The 16,521-nt window shown below is 36.7% G+C and overlaps 1 protein-coding gene across 2 annotated transcripts; it reads left to right on the forward strand.

Annotated features, from left to right (window-relative positions):
- Window positions 1–917: 917 nt before the first annotated feature.
- LOC127837902 (uncharacterized) lies at window positions 918–9,534 on the forward strand. 2 transcript variants are annotated; one of them, XM_052365353.1, is made up of 8 exons: window positions 918–1,046; window positions 2,310–2,345; window positions 2,580–2,609; window positions 5,081–5,197; window positions 7,241–7,387; window positions 7,678–7,698; window positions 8,469–8,579; window positions 9,319–9,534. In XM_052365353.1, exons 1-8 carry the CDS (start codon window positions 1,016–1,018, stop codon window positions 9,459–9,461), a joined length of 636 nt encoding a protein of 211 aa, XP_052221313.1. In that variant the 5' UTR covers window positions 918–1,015; the 3' UTR covers window positions 9,462–9,534. The 2 variants fall into 2 exon arrangements, with proteins under 2 accessions (XP_052221313.1, XP_052221314.1); XM_052365354.1 differs by lacking the exon at window positions 2,580–2,609 and having other exon boundaries at window positions 929–1,046.
- Window positions 9,535–16,521: the final 6,987 nt, after the last annotated feature.

A 16,521-nucleotide genomic window follows, 5' to 3' on the forward strand; every position in this document is an offset into this window, starting at 1 on the left:
CGCCACATCCATTTTTGGGTCACTAGGTCAAAGGTCATGGTCACTGTTACCTCTAATATAAAACTTTGACATAAACCTAAACATGGGCTCTGAAATCAAAGTGCTTCCACCTACAACTTTGAAACTTCATATGTAGATGCACCTTGATGAGTTCTACACGCAACACCCATTTTTGGGTCACTAGGTCAAAGGTCACTGTTACCTCTAATATAAAACTTTGACATAAACCTAAACATGGGCTCTGAAATCAAAGTGCTTCCACCTACAACTTTGAAACTTCATATGTAGATGCACCTCGATGAGTTCTATACGCAACACCCATTTTTGGGTCACTAGGTCAACGGTCATGGTCACTGTGACCTCTAAAATAAAACTTAAACATTGGCTCTAAAATCAAAGAGCTTCCACCTACAACTTTGAAACTTCATATGTAGATTTACCTTGATTAGTTCTACACGACACATCCATTTTTGGTTCACTAGGTCAATGTCACTGTTACCTCTAATATAACACTTTAACATAGGCTCTAAAATCAACGTGCTTCCACTTACAACTGTGAGACTTCATATGTATTTGCACCATGTTGAGTTCTACATGCTACACCCGTTTTTGGGTCACTAGGTCAAACGTGAAGGTCACTGTGACCTAAACAAAATTCTGCCAAACTTTCATTTATTCAAAACTGCACCCGTAGCGCGTTGGCACCCGTTATGCGGTGCTCTTGTTTAAAAAGCACCTAACGTAGATTAATTCAGTGATAAAGGCAGCTTCAGACTGCCGAGTGTCAACTATTCTATATTTGTGTGTGCAACGTCTGCTATAAAATTGCTTGACTAACGACAGTGACGAACGTTGTACGCAATCTCTACTACTACAACGGGAAGTCCTACAGGGAACCGTTTGCTATCGATAAGAGTCCCTTATTTAAATCTTTGTGTCAGTGGCCTACAGTGTTCATACCAAATATAGGGAACAGTCTATGAGCTAGGAATTGTATCGCTGCATTTGTTTAAGTATGATTAAAATGGGCGCCATGCATGTTTACTGTAAGTTTAACCGTTTTTGTTGTTTGTATTAGTTTATTTTAACTTGTAATTCGATAAACATAGTGTCGGTTTATTTCATTAGAAACTGGTGTTTTAGTCATAATGGTCTTATTTCAGTTAACAAGTAAAAGTAACGGTTGGATGCTCGTCTTATACAATACACACGTGTTTAATAACTGTTCCTCTATGAAATAAAATGTTCAAAGCTGTTAATTGGTCAGCTGAACTGATCATATAAAATAAAATTAAAACGCAAAAGTTCTTGTTTGAAATGTTCACACGCACGCTCTCACGTACGAACGCAGGTATATACATGTACATTGAAATTCGCCCGTATGCACAATTATTTGTCAGTTGTCAGCTTAAATGGTATGAACAAGTCGGCACTGTAATTTGTCCGTTGTCACATATATTCACATTATCTGGTGTAAATACATTTGTCCGTTGTCACATATATTCACATTAGCTAATATAAATACATTTGTCCGTTGTCACATATATTCACATTAGCTAATATAAATACATTTGTCCATTGTCAGCTATATTCACATTAGCTAATATAAATACATTTGTCCGTTGTCACATATATTCACATTAGCTAATATAAATACATTTGTCCGTTGTCGGCTATATTCACATTAGCTTTTATAAATACATTTGTCCGTTGTCGGCTATATTCACATTAGCTAATATAAATACATTTGTCCGTTGTCGGCTATATTGACATTAGCTTATATAAATACATTTGTCCGTTGTCACATATATTAACATTAGCTAATATAAATACATTTGTCCGTTGTCGGCTATATTCACATTAGCTAATATAAATACATTTGTCCGTTGTCGGCTATATTGACATTAGCTTATATAAATACATTTGTCCGTTGTCACATATATTCACATTAGCTAATATAAATACATTTGTCCGTTGTCGGCTATATTCACATTAGCTAATATAAATACATTTGTCCGTTGTCGGCTATATTGACATTAGCTTATATAAATACATTTGTCCGTTGTCACATATATTACCATTAGCTTATATAAATACATTTGTCCGTTGTCGGCTATATTCAGATTAGCTAATATAAATACATTTGTCCGTTGTCGGCTATACTGGCATGATTCCATAGGCACAGCCATTTGTCCTTATCACCTATTTATTGCCTTAAGCCTATTCAGACACTGACATTTTCCATGAAAATAAATATTTTTGAACGATTTGTTATACCTCAAAGTACATATTTCAATGTTTGTTTTCAGTTCTTATTGTATCCATGTGCGCGTCACTAGTAATGGGTATGTTTACCATTCGTTGTTATTTCTGACTTATTGACACTCGTGTATCTGATAACATTCACTTGATATAATATTGATCCATAATTATTTTACTTTTAACTTTATATTAGTTTTAAATCGTCTATTTAAACACATTAATTGAACTGAGCGAATGTATGTTTTAAGGGTAATACGCGCACTTGCTTGAATAAAAAAAGTCACCTTCTAACTTCAATAATTGTATCTGCATTTCAGGATTCATTATGCCTACACCAACAGCTGATAGTACGTATAGATCTAATTTGTGTTAATATGAATACTTTACTGCGTTAACGACTCTGGGAAAACCGGGCTTTCATCCATGTGAGTAACGTGTCGTGCCAGATTAGCCCGTGCGGATAACACTTTCCGCTGAGACTAGTTTTTCGTTAAGAAGAACATAACAGTACAGAACAGACAGTTTATTAAGACTTATACATAAGTACCTCGTCGTTAATGCACATAATTATAAATAACATAACAGTACAGAACAGACAGTTTATTAAGACTTATACATAAGTACATTGTCGTTGATGCATATAATTATAAATAACATAAAGTTTAAAAAATACTTCCTTTAAACGAAAATTCCATAAAAGCGGAAAGTAGTGCCTCTGAAAAGCCTGTACGAATCGCACAAGCTTATGTAGTACGAGACTTTACGCACATGAATTTAGCCCAGATCGATACTCAAATATATTTAGAACTTAAGTCGCATGTAGAAAAAATAATACATCCAATGGCGTCAAGATTATTTTCTGAGCAAGAACAATGCATGAATCGACAACAAGACATGATGTCGTCCTCCGACAGTGCAATTGCCGTTGCACTGGAAACTAATTTACCGTAAACCACTTCCTATCTCGCTCTTGTACGTTTCCGGCAATAGTTCACAGTGATCCATGTACTAAACAAAAATGCCTTGAGCGACAGTAAATACACTTTAAGAAATTTCTCCTAGAAATTATATAATCGTGCGATTGCAATGTTTGACTTGTATTTAAATCAGCAACAAAGCATTTAATGGTCTTATAAAGTTTCTTGTTCAGCGAATGAATTGTCAAGAAAGGTGGATGTGTTTTCTTGAGTGACGAGAAAAAGTGCATTAAACGACACTACTTGAACGCGCTAGTGTCCTTGGCGGTTCAATCAAAGCCTCCTTATCACTCCAAAGAGTGCATGCACCAAGTAAATTATCATGAATGTAATAGTAAAAAAGTTGATAAACATATAGATTTTCTAAATGGGATGCGAACTAAAAAATGCGTTTAAACACACAATAATCTTGTTTTTAATAACCTTATACTTTTTTTTATGAGCGGCACATTCTGACTGTATCTAATTTGTCCGTTACTAATTATTACACAGTAATAATGAACACATGGAAAAAGACAATTATATTTACATATTTTCGTTTCTATTACTATGGGTTTCTGTGCGCATGCGAATTTTATTGACAATGGCTTCTACTTTACATTTGAAAAATAATTCAAATGAAAGATCGAGTATGAATGCGCATGGTGTTTGTATGTGCTCTTAAATTGCTTATCAAAATTGCTAAATTGATCTTTGACGAATTAAGGTCAGTACTGTTGCATAACCTTTACCATGGGAATGTCACAGCATACCGTTTATGTTTTTTTTGTCGGTTCTTCGCGATAAGATAGATACGGATTAGGCCGTCCCAGAGAAATGCTTAAAGACAAACTATGTATTCGACGTCAAAGTTGGGTTGACTGACCTGAAATTCTCAAACCATTAGAGATAATTAAAACGGCAACAACACGCCATAAACATAATATTCACATGCTCCATAGAGGAATGAGCCGCGCTCGTGGACAAAGGGACTTAACCCTTTATCGCTTAGATCCGTATTTTTACACATTTGTTGTCCCTTAGATAGTTAAATTAAATTTATGACCTTTCTTACTAAAGTAAAGTTTTAAAGGCTTCAACTCCAACCCTAAGTTACTGGTGAGCAACAAACAGCATGACACCTGAACAGACTGTGAGTTACTCGCAGGCTGTTCTGGTTTTATGCTGGTTGCAAAAACAATTTTCACTTTGCTTCTTATTGGGGAAAGGGTTTATGCATTTTTCCGAATAAGACGTTTACATGAAGTCCATGTAAACAAAAATCCAGTTTGGGTTGAAATTATCTTCCCTGATTAGCATGCACGGATTGTACAGGCTAGACTGGGATGACACTTAACGCACGTGCTTTAAGCCCAGTTTTCCAGACTGCGGCTCAATTTTCAGTGGGTTTGCGAACCAATTAATACACCGGTATTATACTAAGCAGGGATAAGTCAGAAGTACTAAAACCGCACCTATTTTACATTTTTTAGTTTATGTATTATAAATACGAAATAAATATGGTAGTGGACTTGTCAAGGTATTTCAAAGTTATCCATTTTTTTCTCATTCTCCAAATACGATCGTTGAAGCACTATAAAAACAACCGACTATTCAACAGACCATTCATTTCAATTGATATAAATATCTGTTTGTTAAACTGCATTTTAAGGGACTTGGTCACATATTTCCATATTATTTAAAAAAAAACAACAAATAATGCCTCCACGGCAAAAACTGCAGTATTTGACATTAGAATAAAACAAATATTTAAAAAATAATGATACCGTACAACATATATATTTAATATAAAAAAAATCCATTGTAGCAGCCGATATTCATACTGAATTTTCTCTATTCAGACTGCCGGGACACACTGGATTACTGTGCAAAGTACGATCCGAGCGTCTGCACCAATACAACCTACCGGGCCTACATGACTGCCAAATGTCCGAAATACTGCGGAATATGCACGCCAGGTTATACCTGAAGCGGATTTTTTTTTTTAATTGGGTTAAATGCATCTGCGTATAGTGTCGTCCAATATTAGCCCGTGCAGTCCGCTACGTCTTATCAGGGATAACACTTTCCGCGTTTATGAATTTTTTCGTTTAAAAAAATGTGCCTTCCAAACAAAACTATATTGTAGGATAAACATGCTGTCCCTGACAAGCTTGTTGGGACTAAACATGCTAATTTGGGACGACGTTCTACCCATGTGGATTTAGCCCATTTTATCCGTTTCATACATTACAAACTTTTTGTTTTCTTTATTTGACAGTGTGACCAAGCTAGTTTTTCGTTCGATTACCGGTAGACCAATATTCAATTAGAACGTGTTGTTAACCGCGATTATTATGCTAGTTTAGTTTTTAGTTGGTCGCGTTAGCCGCCGACTTAATTTACAAAGCATGTTTTGCAAATCAGTATGTGCTTAGCTACGCTAAGGTCGGTAACTCACAGCGCTAGGAACGATTACCGCTGCCTGTCTGCACTGCAGACGACGAATGCTTAGGAGCGTCTGCTCTACTACTGCAGTGTGTGTATTTACCAGCTTGTAAGACGACACTGGCCAGTCTAGTGTTTATTATTGAAATCTGTACATAGTGGCTGCTTTCAGGGAAAACGGGGCTTAATGCATGTCAAATAAGATTAGCCTGTGCGCACTGATTAGCCTGTGCAATGCGCACAAACTAATCAAGGACGACAACAGCAAACAACTTTAGTGCCTTCAGCGAATTGATTAACTGATAAGAAGGTCGAAAACTAAGCTTGCAATTGTCCGACCTACTTGCCGACAGTGGTTGATCAGTATTTCACCAGAACTATGGTAACCTCTGTGCAGAGATTATGCATGTTTTAGGTATAGCAATCGTAGAATCTCTGACGCCATAATAAAACATGCGATGATCGATTTACATGATGTTGTTTTTTTTTCAATCGAAAATGGTTTTAGTTTGTTATTAGTTCCCTGCCGGCGTGACCTGTTTTTGTTTTTAAATATTAATTATGGTTTCACTGTGTTATTAGTCCCCTACCGGTGTAACCGGTTTGCACCCGGTCCGTTTGTGTGTCTCTCAGCCCGAAATTGGATCTTGGATATATCTAACTCAACAGTACCAAACCCGTGTTTGATAAAACTGATAATGTGGATAGTGAGCCATACGGGGAATATGCACATTGTTTCAGTGTTCGTGTCGGACAACAACTGAGGTTACTATAATGAATGAAATAATTTAACACTAAAATCTGGATCCCGCGAGAAAGTACTCAAGCTAGAGGGATGAAACTTGTATACATGTTTATTGGGCATCGCGATATACCGGACCGCGATATATTGGAGTTGCTGTGTAGTGGATAGAGAGTCAGTTGAGGAATCATAGTCGTATTCGCCTGCCAGTCGTTCTGTCCATCTGTCCGTTCGAAAAATCGGGATCCTGTGATAACCCCAAAGGGACTTCAGCTAGGTTGATGTAACTCAATTATTGGATAGATACCTATACATAATGTTCACCTCATTGGTAACATAAAGAAAACGTTAATATGCATCCTAACATAACTTACCACAGTAGAGGATTGCTCTTTTGTCGGTCACAAAACTCTTTTTATATACTCTATCCGTCAAGTTACATAGTCACAATCCGTCAAGGATGGTAACAGTTTTTGTGAGCCAGCATTGGTTACAGGAGATTGGCAAACTTACCTGACATACGGTTCGTACACACATAACAGTTCCAGGGGCATGTACTGTTGAACAGGCAAACTCCTCACATTGTTACCTTCTCTTTATTGACCGGTAGATGATAGAGCTCAATCTCCACGCAGAGTTGTTGTTCCTTGATCCCAAATACAATAGCTATGCTATGCTGGTTCCCGTTAAATCTCTGCGCGGAGGTTGGATAGAGCTCAGCTCGCAACCAGTGATAACTCTGTGCGGAGGTTGGATAGAGCTCAGCTCGCAACCAGTGATAACTGTGTGTGGAGGTTAGGAGAAAGGTCAAATGCGAAAACGTTTCTTCCAGCCCATCCCGACCCAATCGTTCCGGTCAACTGCGCGGACGCTTTGCCAAATTGTGTAGAGTACGACACGGGAGACCTCTGTACCAGGTCTGATTACCACCAGTGGGCCAGAGAAAACTGCCGTGTTTACTGTCAATTTGACGGATGTCGTAGGTGTTTGGTGAAACTTGTTTTTTATGTGTTAACATTTCAATGACAGGCTGTGTTTTCTGTGGAAATAGTTTCGTTTTTAAGCATGGGCTTATACGTTTTTGTAATGACATAGGGCGGATTAATCCGTAGTTGTTTTTAATACAACGTTTTGAAAAGTCTGTTAATTTGATTCATTTTTTAAATACAATTTATATGTGGTTTGGTGAAATTTTTGTATAAGAACTAGACATGATAACGTATTTTTTATTTTATTGTAAGATGGTTATATTTGTCTTTTTTTTTGCAGGTCAGATCACCTCTCCACCAGGTAAAGTTTAAATACATTGTATACTTAATCAAAGTTATAACGCTTAAAGTTTAAATTATTGCCTTTAAAGGGACCTTTTCACAGATTTTGGCATGTTTTGAAGTTTGTCATTAAATGCTTTATATTGATAAATGTAAACATTAGATTTTAAAAGCTCCAGTAAAAAATCAAAAATAAAATTTCAAAAAGGAAAAAAAAGTAGCCCGCAGCAGGAGTCGAACCAGTGACCCCCGGAATCCTGAAGTAAAAACGCACCAGCCAACTGAGCTCTCCTGCCAAGCATACATAAGATGCGTATTTTATACGTTATATAAGCAATCTTCGTAGTTTCACAAATTTAAACGACAACAACAGAACTCTCCAAATTATTCAATCGTTTCGCGTTGCAACGATTTATACTTTTTAGGTTTTTAAATCGTCAAAAGATGCATACAATGGCTATATTAGACCATGGCAAATGTTCAGTAATACTGTTTCCTCACAAATATCATAACTAAACCGAAAATTTGCGAATCTGAAACAACTTTTTTCAATTTGGCCATTTATAAAAACCGTGAAAAGATCCCTTTAAGCAGCCTTTTTTAATTTAAATAATAATCGTTAATAGAACGCTACGTCTTCTACCCCAAAGCTTTAAAAACACAGAACTAAAAAATATACGAAATGCTCTAACAAATGGGCTAAAAAATAGTACAAATGATCATTTTTAACATGAACTGCGCACGCCCCATTTAATATCTTATACACTTTTATAATTTGCTGTTTTGAAGAGTGTAAGGACCGGGACGCGGATTGTGTGTCGCACGAAAAGTCCATTTGCACGACAAGCAAACCCTGGGCGACCTTCCACTGTCCAGCATACTGTGGCTTTTGTCAACCGGGTGCGTATTGCTTTATGTATTGTACTGTAAATACGTGCGTATTGTTACATGTTTATTATAAATATTTTTTTTTTGCTGTCGATGTGATTTAATGCCTCGCAAATCACGATTTTAATGCGCAAAATAAGGCACTGTAAATTTAAATGGGTTTATAGTTAGTTTAATACGACGGAGTTTGATGCACACCGTAAAAAGCTCTATGTAAATTAATGTATTATAATTATGTAATAATTTGATTGTTTAATCGTGCGCTTTGAAAAAAGAAGGAACGCTTAACCCTTTCAGTGCGGGAACCGAATTTTAAAGGCCTTTGCAAACAGTTTGGATCCAGATGAGACGCCACAGAACGTGGCGTCTCATCAGGATCCATACTGTTTGCTATTCTGATAGTATTCTTTGAAAAAAATCGAAGAAAATGCTAATTTTAGAAATTCAGCAGACAACATTTAAGCAGACGACAAATTTCCCAGCATGCAAAGGGTTTATACATAAGCGTGAAGTATCGTCCCAGATAAGCCTGTGCGGGGACGACACTCTCCGCCTAAACTGGACTAAGACGAGATCACCTATGAACGAAAAATACCATTAACGCGAAAAGTGAAGTCCCTTATTAGCCTATGCGGACTGCACAGGCCTATCTTGGACGACTTTTGTCGCACATGCATTAAGCCGCGTTTTCCAAGAGCATGGATCAAATAAAATAATTATTTAAAAAACGCCTGAAAAAATTCCTTTTCAGCGGCCACTACCCCGGTCGCCTGCACGGACACGTTGACGAACTGTAGAGAGTACGACTCCGGGAACCTGTGCACGGACCACACGTACGCCAAGTGGGTGCTGGAGCACTGTAAACATTACTGCAGGGTGCCCGGATGTATCTAGACGCTACCAGGCATACGTGTCGCGTGTATTTGTGTGAATTTTTTGTTACATTAAATAACACAAGGAGAATGAATTTACCCAACACTTGTCTGTTGAATGTGACTTTTTTACAGAAAAATAATTCAATGAAAATGAATGTAGGTGCTATTCGTCGCTTTACTGAAAGCAACCAACTTTATTTTTACTATATAATTAGTTTGATAATGAAAACACGAGTAAGAAATGAAATATTGCAAGATTGCCGGCTATATTTGTACGCTACAAATAGATGCATGTCTGGTTTTGTGTTTGAAATCGTTTCTTTAAATATTAATCTATTAAGGCACGTTTACCAATTCACTTTTGCAAGGTTGTCGGCTGCATTTAGACGCCAAAAGACAAACGCGCTTCGTTTTGTGTGAAAATTAAAACTTTTATATACATGCTAATCAATCAACACTTGAAACTTGTTAAATAAACAACGACCAAAAGTCTTCCAGATTTACTAAACATGTCTACCAACAAGTCATTAGCAAGTAAACAGTCCGTTTATGTTTTGCCAATGCAATACCAGTTTGGTACACATAGAACCTGAAGATGTTTACTCAATTCAACAAATGTTATGGTACATGTAAAATATAAATCTTGACATAAATTCCAGGCCAACACCAAGTTTTTGTTATTGTTGTTTTAGCAAAACAACATTCAATTGTCCCATGATTTTCCTAAAAGGGGACAAATGGAAGCATCTAGCATACACTTACAAGTTAACTTCTACTACTTCGTACTTCCTACAGTCAATTGCTAACTATTACAGGAAGGCCTATTACAGGCAGATATGGACACTGTTGAGGCCATTTCCTGGGAAGAACCAGTACTTGGTATCTATGGAGGAGATAATGCTAACGCTCCGCGAGTAGGAAGCGAACCCACGAACTCCCGATCGCTAGGTGGACACCTTATCCACTAAACCACCGCACTCTCATTCAGCAATATTTATAATAATAATAATAATAATAATAATAAATATATAAGAGAAATATGCCAATCTGTCAACAAAGTACAGAATCAAAACTGCACAGAACCAAGCTGCTATAACAGTATTTCAATTGTTTACATGATCTTGTAAATAAGTAATAAATAACCATACTCATAATACTCATGCCTTTCCCCAGGCTATTTAAGCTTTAATTTATTACATTTTCTCACCACTTTGTGTTGCTGTAATTCTTCAATATCATGAAAGACATTAAAATAAAAAGATTCAACAGCTTTTTAAAAGCTGATTAGTTTAAATAGATTTTTTCAATTATTGCACTTTCTGAAATACAGTAACATTTGATTACCGGTAAGTGCCTAAAATTAAACAAATTCAAAGGGGTAACCCAGTAACCGGTGAATCACACATATTTGTCCCTGTGCCTTAGTAAATTCAATATCATTTATTCAGGATACTCAGAAGGTTCAGCAATGCATCAAAGTACACACATGATTTTTTGAGTCTTTTTTCAATCTAAACAACATTAAATATACATGTACATGCAAGCACTTCAGTATACAAATATTCTAGCATTACAATTAGATCTTAACATTTTATCTATAGGAATGCCATTCATTAATTCTATATGAATGGGTACATATTGCACTGATAAATGTAAACATTGATTGCAGAAAAAAGTTTATGCATTAAATAATGACTGTGACAAATCACTAATTTAGATAATAAATGTTGTAAAGACTAATAATGCCTGTTGGTATTTTTGTTTAAAAAACATTAATTTATATTGTGAATAATTTGTATATAGGGCCTGTTGTACCACAAGCTGTTTCAGAATATCAACTTGGTTGGCAATATAAAACTTAAAAATGTCATGATACATGTATATTACATTAAGAATGTGTCTAAATTTAATCTTAATTATTTATCAAAATCAAAGATAACACATGTAACCCAGCTAACCTTTTCAAAGGAAAGTGTAAGAAAATTAGACTGTTTCATGTAAAATTATTACTGATAAGAGATCATGATGAAAATTAACGCCAGGTATTGAATAAAATTAATGTTTTTTTAAGACTTAAGATGCACATTTATTTGCCATGTAACTCAGGGCTTTTTTTCAGCTTTTTTTCTTCTGATTTTATAGCCGTAATTCGGCCATATTCCCGATGGAAAAACATATCCTTTTTTCCAGTTCCAGTAAAAAATAATCTCAAATGATACCATAGTTTTAATAGTTTTAATTTTAAAAAAATTAGAAAACTTATACCCGGTAGTATTTTCTCAATTTTTGTTGAATTAAAGCTTGAATATCCAGTTTCATGGGTAAAAACAGCAGTATTGTCATGACCCCATGTTGACATTTTTATTAAATAGGTCACGAGTACATGTTTGTTTTTATGACCACTTTTTACTCTATGTCAAGTGTAATTTCTTATTGCATTCAAAACTAAACATCTTATTATCAATATCTACTATGCTTAATTTACCGTTTGTATGGTTCATATCCGTGTAAAATCCATTTTTGTTGGTCACTACAATCACATGTTTGGATAGACGCCATATTTAAAGGAAGTGACTTTTGACCTTTTTGTTGAATTATGGGTAGTGTACATTGACGACCTCTGTCAAACATGTCAGCAGACGGTTTTATCTTGCATTTTCGCAGTACATATCTTCATCATGCGGAGGTTTGATTTTTATCATATAATTACAGTCATGTGTATTTTTATGTTCTAAACCTTATTATTATACTTAAAGAAACATTTCCAGTCATTTTAATGAAGTTTTTATTGTTTAAACTTAAGGCGGTAACTCTGTTTATTTTTGAGGTGATCGGTTACGCTCGGAAGATGCGCGGATGATGCGCGGTTGAGTGATTGCTCGGATTAATGTAAGGACCGCGCAAGGCTCGGACCTGCTCGGAGCCTGAGTATATAAGCTCTGTTTTTTTCACAGTCAGGGACTCTGATTTTTTTGGAATTAAAGGCACATTCTCATTACTAAATTTTTCTCCAATAAATATTATTTTTTAGGCATTTTCATTAAAAGTAAGTTAGAAACATTTTTCATATTTTTGCATATAATACTGTTTTTGAATAAGATTTAAGACTAAGGTATGGGGATATTTTATCGTACAGTTTTAAGACTGATCGAGCATTGTAAATGTGAGTTTGAGAATTGTATTATTTATGATAAATTGTTGAATGCATTGATGTACTATTGATGCAAGTTAGTTGGAATAAAGATTTGTTGAACTTTATTTAGTTGTTGATTATACTTATTATTTGAGAGTCATAAAAAGACTCAGGCTATTATCTTCAGTTTATTTTAACAGAGTCCATTTTATTTAAAATGTTTAAATACAACTTAATGAAAGAAAAGTTGGTTTGACACCAAGAGTAGGCCCGCTATCACATTGAAATAAGGAAAAGAAAAAGAAGAACCGCTCGGCTCGTTACATATTTATGGTGGCAGCGGTGGGATAAAGTAACATCTTTATTCCAGTGATCGAATTCACACCTCAAACGAAAATGTCCGATACTGACACAGATCAAGAAAATGAAGTTTTCTTCAGGAATGAATTACGACAAAGGGAAAGACCAACTAGTCATCAAGATGAGAACCAAGTCCATGAAGAACAAGAACCTACTGAACAGGATGATCAATGGTTAAGGGCAGCGTTTGGAAAATTAGTACACATGTAAGGCCAAATGGTTGAAACACTAGAAGGAGTCAAAAAGATGATATCAAACATTCAAAGGCAAAATGAAAGTACAGTTCTTGCACATAATAGCAACATTCAGCAACAAAATGATCTCCCCTCTCTTCCTAGAAACAATAATTTTGCAGGAGAACCTGCCATACAGCACAACATGTTACCTAGGTCAAGCATAAACTACTCCAATCATAAATGCAATAACAGCACTAAAATTCCACCTTTCAATGGGAAGGATGAATGCAAAGTATGGTTCAACCGATTTGAAACTATTGCAAATAGACAAGGTTGGAATGATGAAGAAAAGCTAGACATTCTTCTACCAAAACTACAAGGATCATCAGGGGAATTTGTTTTCACACAACTACACAGAGAGACCTTCGATAATTATGATGAACTAGTAAGGGGAAATCAACAATAGATTCAGAATAATAGAAACTCCGAGAACGTTTGCAGCCAAATTTAGTCAAAGAGACCAGAAACAAAATGAAACAGCAGAAGAATACGCCGCTGAACTCAAGAGGCTGTATGATCGAGCGCACACGCGTCGGGATGGAGCAACGAGAAAAGAAGATTTGGTAAGAAGGTTCCTTGACGGACTGTGAGATGAAGATGTAAGGTGGGAAGTAGAGTATGTGAAAGAGCACAGGGATATCGATGAGGCAGTTTATCACGTAGTTAACTACATTCAAACAAGGAAGCGTAATCAAGTAGGCTCTAATCGGAGACAACGACCCGTGCGCAGGACAGGTGGCACAGAGACAGATGAAGCAGACAGTGAAAATGAAAGCGATTCCGATACAGTTGAGTATGCATTCAGGGTGCCAAACAAGAGACAACTCAAGCGTAGTGAAAAGACTGAAACCAAGAGAAAAGAGAATCAAACAGTAAGGAAAACAAGTGTCAATCAGGCTCAGACCAAAACAGAGGTCAAGGAAGATGTGATACAAGCTTTGATACAGAAAATAGAAAAACTAAGCAAGAAGGTGGAGACGGTAAATAATAAATCGACAAAAGATGACAACTGCAGAAGCTTTGTGAGATGTTACAACTGCAACGGAGAGAACCACTTTGCAAGAGAGTGTCCAAATAAACATCAGCAAGTAAACAGACCATTATACCACAATTTTGACCCTAACAACAGAAATAACCTCTACCCAGACCCGAAACAAAGCAATCAGCCATTGAACCCAAATGCGCAGACTTTTCAACAACCTTTAAACTACAAAGGACCCAACCAAATGGCCGGGGGAAGGTCACAATAGAAGAAAAGAGGGGAGAAGAAAGAAAAAAAAAGAAAGAAAAAAAAGAAAAATAGAAAAAGAAGAGGAAAGAAAAGAAGAAGAAAAAAAAACTCAAGATGAATAAGGAATAATGTGATTTTGAAAGTTCATAACAAATTGATGTTCAATTAATTGACATATTTGTACTGTATATAGGTCATTGCTAAATATTGGTTCTACAAATTTCATGCGAGTTTACAGATGCGATGTAAAGTACAAGATTTTTGTTGTTGTTGTTCAACTTGCCATTTCATTGATGTCATTTACAATGAAGTTTCTTCATAATCACATGAAGATATCGATAAATGCCAGTTTGTGATGGAAACGTCTTTTCCTATTCTGATGTGTACATCAGGAGATATGTGTTTGCTGCAATTATATTATGTTATTGCGCTATTGATTATGTTTTACTGCTGTAAACAATGCTCTATCAGATGTTAATACTTGCATATATGGGACTAGTACTTCAAAATATAAATGAGGTGAAGCTGTTATGAAGGCACTTGTGAAAAGTAGAAAAACAAGAATCCTGTGATACAATGATGTTTGGCGAGATAAATAGGGAAATTGTATATGTTTGTGGAAAAGAACAGTATGGCGGAGAGCAGTATGAGAGTAATACAGTTTGGGCATTAATAGTACAAGGAGTAGTCGACAGGATGTTTGCTGGTGCAAACGGGGTGAGAAAATTGCAAGGAGTACAGAGTGAGTGAGAGAGAGAAGAGAAAGGACTTAAAGAGCGAGCAACTATTTCGTCCAGATACTGCATATGTAACAGATTTAATGCAAAACGCTAGTACACGTTGGTAATTTTTTTTTAAATCTTCTGTTTTAGAATAATGGAAGAGCAGACAAAGTCGGGCCACGGTTGAAGCGACTGGAAACGCTACCAGTGCCTTCGATGCTATCATGTGAATGGGGAAGAGAAAGTTGGTCCTCGCTACAGAATCGTGGACCATTTCCTGCGGCAGCACCTTTCACTGGATCAGGCGCCATTCCATTGTAAGCTCTGCCTGTTCTGCTGCTTCCAGCTTGAGGATTTACAGCGACATGTCACCAATTTCCCTCGACACAGGATGTTGCTACGAGAGAAGGGGGTGGAGGATAGCGAAAGCTACCTTGTAAGGAATCCAAACCCATACACAGTAGGACCTTGGGATGTTGCTCCAGTGGCTGAAGACACGCTGTCGCGGGCAGTGGAAATCACATTCCCTGACGGATTGGACTTTCTGGACAACATGATAGAGGCACAGCCATGTATGCCAGGACCTTACACCCCTGAAACATCAGCAGCAAGGCTGGGAACACCAAGGCCAAAGGCGAGTACGCCATCATTAGTACACCACGCAGCACCATCTCCAGCAATCCTGGACAGCCTCCCAGCTATCGGGGAGTGCAGACAGCTGAAGGGGAACAAATCAGATGCCTCCTCCTCATCGTCATCATCCTCTTCAAGCAAGACTTCATGCGAAGGCTGTCGTCAAATAATGAAGGAGATGGAAAGCATTAAGGGCATGCTGCAAGGTATTAAAGGCCAGCTCGAGACACAGGGCACCACAAACCAGCAGTTGGCCATGACCATGGTCAATCTTGCGGGAGCCATCACATCTATGCGTGCACAGCCTGTCCAGATGTCTCATGTCGTTCCCGTGACAAAGCCTACAATGCAGACAGAGGCCCCACATCGGAGAGTAGAAGAAGGAATCAGGGAGCGCGGTCGTCATCAGGACCATAAAGAAAACAGGCGGCCACAGTGGCACAAAGAGAATAGCAACCACTATTACCGCCGGGATCGCAGTCCATTGCACAGAAAATAGAAGATTATATAATGATGTTAATGAACATTTATCACATAGTTTATTGTTTTATCACAGTCAGTGTAATTCACAATTAAATAGCTAAATAGTATCACAGTAATTTATAAATAATGATGAAACTTAACTTTGTAAATTTTATCACAGACATTGCTATATACTACACTAATATCTTATGTATTTGGATCCTGTGCTATAAATAAGTGATCACTTTTATATCTAGAAGATAATAAGTATTGTAATTGTATTGTGAATTTAAAGATGCTTA

This window comes from Dreissena polymorpha, chromosome 7 (assembly GCF_020536995.1).
Source record: "Dreissena polymorpha isolate Duluth1 chromosome 7, UMN_Dpol_1.0, whole genome shotgun sequence".
Classification (NCBI taxonomy): domain Eukaryota; kingdom Metazoa; phylum Mollusca; class Bivalvia; order Myida; family Dreissenidae; genus Dreissena; species Dreissena polymorpha.

Coding starts and splice junctions, on each gene's coding strand:
- LOC127837902 (XM_052365353.1), top strand. CDS start 1,016: ATGATTAAAATGGGCGCCATGCATGTTTACT. Junction 2,346..2,579: donor GTGCGCGTCACTAGTAATGG/GTATGTTTACCA, acceptor TCTGCATTTCAG/GATTCATTATGCCTACACCA. Junction 7,388..7,677: donor CTGTCAATTTGACGGATGTC/GTAGGTGTTTGG, acceptor TTTTTTTTGCAG/GTCAGATCACCTCTCCACCA.